The following is an 8,705-nucleotide window of genomic DNA, read 5'->3' as shown; positions in this document are numbered from 1 at the left end:
ACTGAACTGTCTTTGGAATTTCCTGCTTCGTGGAGATGTCTGCTGGATACTATGGGCCTGTAGGCCAAAGATGGATGCCCCAACGGTACAGAGGAACTTTGGGTGACTGTCTAGGCAGCGAGATGTCTCTGTCATTTCTAGAGTTTTCTTATTTCTTGTTTACTTAGGTAGTATTATATCCTTCTGGAGTCTTTGATGGAGCTGAAGAATGAATAGATAGTTATAGTTTTCCTTAGTTATGATAAGAGATAAAATAGATATAAATATTGTAACTGTAATTCTTGCTTGATAACTTTTGTTATATGTAATTTTACTACGTTAAAGTTAAAGCCTTTCTTTTTTGTTTAAACAGAAAAAAGGGAAATGATGGAGGTGGGTCTTGTATCTTATCTGTTGCTTTCATTGGTTAATAATAAAGAAACTGCCTCGGCCCTCATAGGACAGAAAATTAGGTAGGCGGAATAGACAGAAGAGAATGCTGGGAAAAAGAAGCTTAGTAGAGGAGTTGCCATGATGCTCCCACTCCAGACAGATGCAGGTTAAGATCCTCTCTGGTAAGCCAGCTCATGGGCTACACAGAATATTAGAAATGTGTTAGAACAATATGTAAGAGCTAGCCAATAAGAAGCTGCAACCAGCCGGGCCAGGCAGTGTTTAATAGAATTCAGTTTCCATGTAATTATTTCGGGCATAAGCTAGCCATGCGGGCGGCCGGGTGCCGGGGACGCAGCCCCGCCAATCTTATTTCAACAGAGGAGGGCAGCCAAAACTCTCATACATATAAAAATAAATTAAAATAAGAGAGAGAGGTGATTTGGTTTTTCTGTTGCAAAAGGGAGAAGATGGACAGGGGTGATACGTGGAAGACTGGATTACACTGGTGAGGGGCAGTCACTAACAACCCTGCTTGGGAAGGGAGAAACAGTGTCCCATGCTGAGACAGACACCAGCAGAGGAGGCAGGTCTGCTGCCAAAACAAATACCACTGAAAACTTCAAAAGCATCTTCTTAAAGAACTTCTGGATAGAGGAATCTTTGAAAGCCGCATGCTGAGAGACCTGCGTGAAGACATCCAAGCCTGCAGAAGGGGAAACTGACAGGCAAGTCCAGGGCTTCCTGTTTGGGGATTACAGATGGGAGCAGATAAGAGTGCCTGGGAGAGACTGATCACCTTTGCCAATTTTTCCACGGCCATTTGAAAAGTTGGTGACAATAATCTGAAAACTGTGAAGTTAACGCCTCAATCACCTTAAGCCAAGAGTTGGGTTTGGCTAGTATCTCTGTCCCTTCAGTATCTTAATCTGTTTTCTCTCTTCCCTGAAGATATATTTTGCTCTCAACTGAATTAAAATTCTATTGCTATTATTACATTGTTGTTATTGCTATTGTATTTATCTGGGGATGGGAGAGTGTCTCACATACTATCACACATACATGCAGGCCACAAAAGAACTTACAAGAATCAACCCTCTTTTCCCTTCATGTGAGTCCCAGGAATCGAACTCAGGTCATCAAGCTTGGCAGCACATGCCATTTGGCCCTCTACTGGGTTTTAATTCATTCTCTTTTATCTTTTCTCTGTGTATAGGGCTGATGACTCTCCTATGGTATCTATCAGCATCTTCCCTTTACATAACGTTCTCTACATTTTAAACTCTGCACCCTGTTTTATAATTGATATTAGCTCTCCCCCTCCCCCAGACACACACACTGTTCTCATTTCTCTAGTTCAGTCTGTTCTCTTTAGTTAACTTGCTGTTTCTATTTTTTCCAGCTTAAATTTGAATCCAAATCTTTCTTTCTGCCCTTTCTGCATATTCTATTTTAGCATCCTTTCATGTCATAGGAAGTCTTGTTCACTGTGGACAAAGAAGGAGATCCCCTTGCCAAATCCTCTTCAAAGGTCTTCTCCAAGAGTTTTATCAATTTCAGTTGTACTCCCCATGCCCAACCAAGGGGAAAGTAGCTAAAGGGGATTAATTCTCCTCAGTACTGTACCCCAAATGGTAATATTAGGATCTCATGTCTATTGAGGTAAAACTAACAATCACTCAGAGCCCCAGATTTGATGGCTCCATCTGGAGTTCTCAACTTCCCTCTCTTGATGTACAATCTGTACTCAAGAAAATCTCAATCAGCCTGAAGAATTTGACTTCTATATTGCTTGTGTCTCCTGAAAACAATTCAAAAGCTGACCATAATCTGGCCATCTGTGGAGAGGGGTGGGAGAAAAGAAATGAACGGGTGGTTGGATAGATGGATGGATGAATGGTTGGAGGGATGGATGAACAGATGGACAGATGGATAGATAGGTAAACAGACTGGCAGGTGGATGGGTGGTTATATTGGTACATGGGTGAGTCAGAGGATGCGTGGATAGATAGATGGATAGATGTATAAACAGGCAGTAGATGGATAACTAGATGGCTGTGTTGGTACATGGATGATGGATTGGTGAACAGGAAAGAGGGTAAAAGGAATGAAGGTTCTTCTCTGTAATGACAGAGAAATAAAGCTACTTAGAAAATAGGTCACTGAAATCTGTATCAGTGGGGTTGGAGAGATGACACAGTGGTTAAGATCAGTGACTATTCTTCCTGAGGTCCTGAGTTCAATTCCCAGCACCCACATGGTGGCTCACAACACCAGTTCCAGAGAACCTAACACCCTCATGCAGACAACATGCAGGTGAAACATCAGGGCACATAAAATAAAATTAATTAATTAAAAAAGAAAAGAAATTTGTATCACCTTCTGGACTTCTGATCTGCCTTCTCGACTCATTTGTAAAGAAGGTTTCTGGGTCATTAAAGAGAAAAAAACATGAAAGACCTGAATTCATACCTGATATGAATAGGTGGGACTCTGAGAGATTATCAAGTCACTGCCTACAGAGTGGGTATGCTTGTACCTCCAAGATTTGCCAGCGTCTGTGAGCAGCCTGCCTGGCACCATCTCCTTTCCCGTCTCCAGCACCATCTTCCCACACTGCTGTCTCTACACCATGTATCTATTTATGGAGCTCATTGAGTTGACCTTCTCTTGCTGACTGCTGCCCTGTCTTTCCATTTCTGTCCTTTCTCTTGTCGTCTAATTTTATACCCCCTTCCGCATATTTCTCCTAATGACACATTTCATTGTTCCTGTGTGATCTCTACCAAACGTGTTTACATTTTTCACTCTCTTATCAGACTCCATCCTGAGAACACATTCGTGTGACATATGATAACATTTTAACCTAGGATGGACCACGTTAAGACAGACATCACATAGGCTGATATGATCAGTGAGTGATTGACCCAATAACTGGGATATTTAGGGGCAGAGAACTCAACAGTGTCCATACAATAAAGAACTCACTTCATGGCACATTTCTCAGAAATTCATCCCCATTATTAAGTGATATGTGGCTATATATTAAGCCAGATTGATTCAGATAAACTCAAGTCTGCTTAGGAATCTCCTGTTCTTGCCTCTAATCTTCATTTTTACGACTTTGTACCCTTTAATTACCCAAAAGCTCTTCTATTCGGAGACTCACTCTCTTTCCCTTCTTGTCTCCCACTGGGGACAGCAGCCACAAGCTGAACAAAAGTGTGTGTGTGTGTGTGTGTGTGTGTGTGTGTGTGTGTGTATGTGTGTGTGTGTATGCGCGTGTGTGTGTGAGTGTGTGTGTTTGTGTGCATGCGTGTGCGCGTTGGAAATGGTGAGACGAGAAGGGTGAAGACAGGAAAACAGCACGAGTGAGGTAATTTGCAGTCTAAGAACATAATCACCTTCTGCGACAAGTGCTGGCAGTCTGGGCCTCTCATCAGCATCTCTTCCACTCATCCTCTGAGGAGTCCTGTGGTTGTTGGACACTGAAGAGAAACATGGCAATGACCGAATCAGACAGCGATGAGGCAGATACCTCCCAGCACCTCATCTGAGATACTTGCCCCCACCCATCTAGAGCCTTGCTCTGTCTCTTTTCTCTCTGCTCACCCCTCTTACTTTCTTCTTGTTTTTTGGTCCCCAATGGTCTACAATATAAAGCATCACACATGCTTCAGCCCTTTCCTTCCTTGTTGATGTCCATGCTCTAATGCCCATGTGACAGGCTCCAATTCTACCATCTCTCCGCTTCACCTTTGTATCAGGCCTAGCACACTCCTCATGTCCCCCCAGATCTCCCATGAGAACCATGTTCAGGGATCCTAGCAACCCCATAATCCTGCCTCACACAACATCACCACAGTGTGTTCTGAGGGATGCTAGTCCTTTGCTCAGGCTTGACTTTGGCCTGACAAAGTTACATATGTCTAAGCATCTGCTTAACATACAAAATGGAATGAAGAAGAATTTGCCCTCTCAATTTGCAAGCTTGTGGAGATAAATGAATGGATTTGTGGAAACTCCTTGAATAACCACTCAATCTAAAACCATGGTTTTGGCAAGCTAGCCTGCTCAAGGCTTGAGTGGGTGCTGAAGTTTCCTTGCAGAGCATGTAATAGAAGCAGACATGAACCAGTGAGAAGGCCAAAAGGGATAGGAATCTGAATTGTGAGCCAAGCTGCACCTCACAGTTCTATATCCAGGTACATACTGGACTCTGGTGTTTCTGGGCAACCTTCCAGGCCCTTTGGTACCCTGGAAAGTTAGACACAGCAGTGAAAAACTAGCAATCATGGTTTGTATCTCCTCAAAAATGTCAGAGGACAGTGAAAGCCAATTCCAGGTTAAAACAAAGGCAGAAAATGTTTTTACAAGTGACACAGCTATGTCAAGAAAGGTAAAGGGGCTTCTGTAGAAAAAATAAAACTTTATAGATACAGGAAGGAGGCTGGGAAGAAGGGAGGAAGGAGGGGATGGAGGGAGGGGAAAAGTCAACATCTTTCAAGGATGCAGGAAAGAAGAAAAAGGGAGAAATGGAGGTAGAGAGGGAAATAGAGAGACTTTGCTTGAATTGAGTCAAGGAAGACACTCTAGTACTTCCTCTTCCTGAAGGGGGATCAGTGCTTCCCCAGGAAGGATGGGTTGGGTGAAATGAAAAACTGCTTTATGAAAGGCAACACAGGAAGTGGCTGCCAGTGACCCTCAGGTGGCCGGTGAGAAGTGAAACACCAATTCCGGACCTTAAAGAGCTGCATTACAAGGTGACCAACTGATATAGATGAAGAGACAGGACCCAGAAGACATGAGGGAAAAAGGGAAAGATACCCAAGAAATGTACAAATATTCTTCACAAGGAGTCTGATGAGGGTGTACCTTCTTAAAAGTCCTTTAGAAGTAGGGGAGCTGGAAAGCTGAGGCCACAGGGGACCAGTGGGGGAGCTACAGAGGCTGTTCTCTACCCAGGACCTGCTGACTTCACATTCATGCGACATGCCAGCCCCTCAGTTCTAAGAGTCCACCTTCTTTTCATACTCTAAATTGACACAGAGTGCCCTCTCTGGTACCTGGGTCCAAGAGGGGTTTCCCTTGTGATCGCTCTGTTTGTCAAAGAAGGAAGTTAATGTAGGACTCCACTGAATGGTAAATTTTCTGATACAAGGAACACATTTTGGTTGTTGGGCATGTCTGTAAGTATCAGAGAACCATCTCCTTTCTCAGGGAACTTGCCATTCATGGGGTGTCTTAATAGCATGAAACTCAGGTTCGGAATGAACACTTATCTCTGTGTTACTTGGCCTGTGTGTAAGCTACTGACTACATGGGCCATGTGTATTTCCTACATTACCTGTGTTTGGCATGTCACAGTCCCTCAATAAATTCCATGTCAACTATCAATGAAAAAAAATGAATGAGTGATTGAATGAATGAATGAATGAATGAAATTGTCTTGAACTCCCGGAAGCAGGTGAGAGCTATAGTTACCATCTGGGAAGTTTCTTAGAGTCTCCTTTAAATCTGGGTAGGCCTTCAGATGCGTCGGGCTGAATAACACTTTCATAAGCCGCAGGCTAAACTTGTTCTGTAGGTCACTGAGGATGTCATACACTATTTCCGGTGGGATCTGGTTTTCACAACTTTGCCGATAATTCTTAAAAATATTGAAGAAAGAATTATGTCACAATGGATTTATGAATTTATAAGAGAGGCTTAGAATGGTTCAAATGCCATTCGACTTCTTGTGAAGTGTCTGAGTTTTGCATTGATGAGGTGACATCTTACATGTCCTCTCTGCAATGACAAACCCGTGCTTATCCGAGAGCAGCTTTGATGCTGACACACAGTTGACAGGAAAGAGTAGCTCTGAAGAATAATCAAAGGATGTGTCTGTAAGAGCCAGGCCAAGATGTTCCACTGCGGCCCTAACAGGCCATGACAGGCTGGGACCAGACAGGAACTCCCTGGAGACTGACCTGGTCTGCAGGGCTCAAGGCAACCAAGTGATCATCCTGGCCACAGGGCAAAGACAATGCACAAAGAAGAGAAGGCTTGTCATTATCTTCAGGGGACCCCATCACCAACATTCTAGGGCCTTAGCAGCACCTGAACAACAAGAAGTAAGTATGACTTTCGGTTCTATTCTCATGTGACCCAACTGCCTGTGACTTTCAAAGCTCTCAGGCTCTGGGATTTGGAATAAGTAGGCTTTGTAAAGAAGCCCTGCTTGGACATGTCTACTTGCATTCTAGCTTCTGTTGTTAAACTGCACAAGCAAACCTGGGGTGCTCTGCCCTTTAGAGCATTCCCACATCCCATATTTCCCCTGTCACCATGTTCCTTAGCCCCGGTTACTGCAGAGATGGATAGGAGTGTTTCCTGTGATGCCCGCTTCTCCTGTCACCTCTGACTTCCAAGAAGTAAAGTTACCTACTCCCTGGAGGCCCTTCAGCCTGTTGGCTGCATCCCGAGGTTCAGAGGAATACAGCACAGGGCAGGCTGACTATCAGGGCTGAGTCCTTCTCCTCACTCACCAGGAACTTCCTCTCAGAGATGTAGCCACGGTCTCGAAGGCTCATAAGGAAAGGAAAGGGCTTTGTGATGGCACTCGCGATTTCCACCTTATTTTCTTTAAAGTACTTGAAGATGAGCCCATAGTCCGGTGACTCCTCTTCGCTCAGGTACCCTGAGCTTGCCCTAAGGGATACATTTCATGTATAAGTATAAACTGGTTTACAAGAGGCTACCAATGACTGGATAACTTCTGGTATAAAGAATGGTCCACTAAAAGGAATGATTTGAAGTAAAATTGAAACTTTAAACATCTAAAATAGTGATGCAAGTTGTGATGCTTTGGGTTTTATTTGTGTGAGACAGGCTATCACCTGTAAGTGTGGCTTGCCTGGAATTTGCTAGGTAGACCAGGTTAGCCTCAGAGATTCACCTGCCTCTCCTGAGTACTGGGATTCAAATCACGCTCCACCATGCCCAACACAATGATTAGTTTAAATTGTCAACCTGACATACTCTAAAACCATCAGGGATATATGAGTCTTAAAGGACTGTCTAGGTTAAGGTGGTCTATGGATCCATCAGTCTGGGTGTGTCTTCATTATGCTAATTGCTATGGGAAGTCCCAGTCCACTGTGGGCAACACCAATTCCTAGGTAGGGGGATCCTGGGCAGCCTTAAGTGTCGGGAATAAGTTGAACACTGACAGGCACTCTTGCATTCTCTTCTCTCTGCTCTTGATTATGGGTATGACCAGCTGCTTCAAGTTCCAGCCTAGATTTCCCTGCAATGATGAACCATAAGCTGGCCCGATGAGAGTATAAGTTCCTTCTCCACCAGGTCACTTTGTGTCAGGGTCTAACATCGCAGGTGGCCGCTGTTCTCTGCCCAAAAACAGAGTCCAGGGAAAGGACCCTCTAGGGAAAGGAGGCCCAGAAGCCCAAAGAGACATGGGAGTTGTTTGCTCATGTTATCGATCCCATTCTGGTGTACAAATAGAAACAAATTATGTTAGATAATACAATGGCAGAAGCAAGAGAGCTGGGCATAGTACAAGGGTCTGTAGTCATGGCATGCTGGAGGCTGAAGCAGAAGGACCATCATGGCCTACATAGTGATTTACTTTCTTTATAATTTTACTGAGTATTTACACCATCACAGTATTAGCACATGTAGAGGTCTGAGGACAACTTTGTGGAGTGGAGTTGGTTCTCTCTTTTCACTCTTTTACGGGTTCTGGGCATCAAACTTAGGTTGCCTGGTTTGCCTGGGAAGCTCCTTTACCCACTGAGGCATTTGTTAGCCCTGACCTAGTGACTTCGAGGCAGGCCTGTGCTATCTAGCAAGACCCCGTCTCAGTTAATGGAAGAAAGAAATCAATACCGACCAGCAAATTTCTACTACACAACAAGTGGCAGGAGAGCTAGGGAGATGGTTCAGTGGTTTGTGTGATGACCTGAGTTCAACCCTGAAACCCACGGGGTACAAGGAGAGAACCAGCTCCTGCAAGTGGGGGAGGAGACAAGTTCAACTATGACACGTAAGTATGAAGAGGCCATGACGAGAACCAGTATTTTGTATGCTAACCTAAATAATTAATTAAAAACAAAACTAAAAAAAAAAAATAAGGCGCATCTTTCTTTTTGCCTTTTCTTTACTTTAGAAATTTATCATGTTTTTGAAAAGTTCATACATGAATGCTGTATTTATATCATTTCTACTTCTCCCTTTCTCCTTCAGGTCCCCCAATGATTTTCTCCACTCCTGCTTGAAATACTTTTTTTTAATTATATATATATATATGTATATATATATATATACAAATA

The 8,705-nt window shown here is 43.6% G+C and overlaps 1 protein-coding gene across 3 annotated transcripts in view; it reads right to left on the bottom strand.

Annotated features, from left to right (window-relative positions):
• LOC126508768 (nuclear body protein SP140-like) overlaps positions 1–8,705 on the bottom strand; it is a 39,028-nt gene that overhangs the window by 25,951 nt on the left and 4,372 nt on the right. For 2 of the 3 annotated variants that reach the window (XM_050154173.1, XM_050154174.1), the window contains exons 2-4: positions 6,903–7,065; positions 5,857–6,022; positions 3,777–3,860 (exon numbers count right to left, since the gene is read on the bottom strand). In XM_050154173.1, coding sequence (XP_050010130.1) covers positions 3,777–3,860; positions 5,857–6,022; positions 6,903–7,065 — 413 coding nt within the window. Of the gene's footprint in view, positions 1–3,776; positions 3,861–5,856; positions 6,023–6,344; positions 6,475–6,902; positions 7,066–8,705 lie in introns of those variants that run through there. The other variant, XM_050154175.1, reaches the window with a different exon arrangement.

Source organism: Alexandromys fortis, unplaced genomic scaffold, assembly GCF_014885135.2.
Source record: "Alexandromys fortis isolate MF-2015 unplaced genomic scaffold, M_Fortis_MF-2015_v1.1 scaffold_40, whole genome shotgun sequence".
Taxonomy (NCBI): Eukaryota; Metazoa; Chordata; class Mammalia; order Rodentia; family Cricetidae; genus Alexandromys; species Alexandromys fortis.
This window is presented reverse-complemented; position numbering and strand designations above follow the sequence as displayed.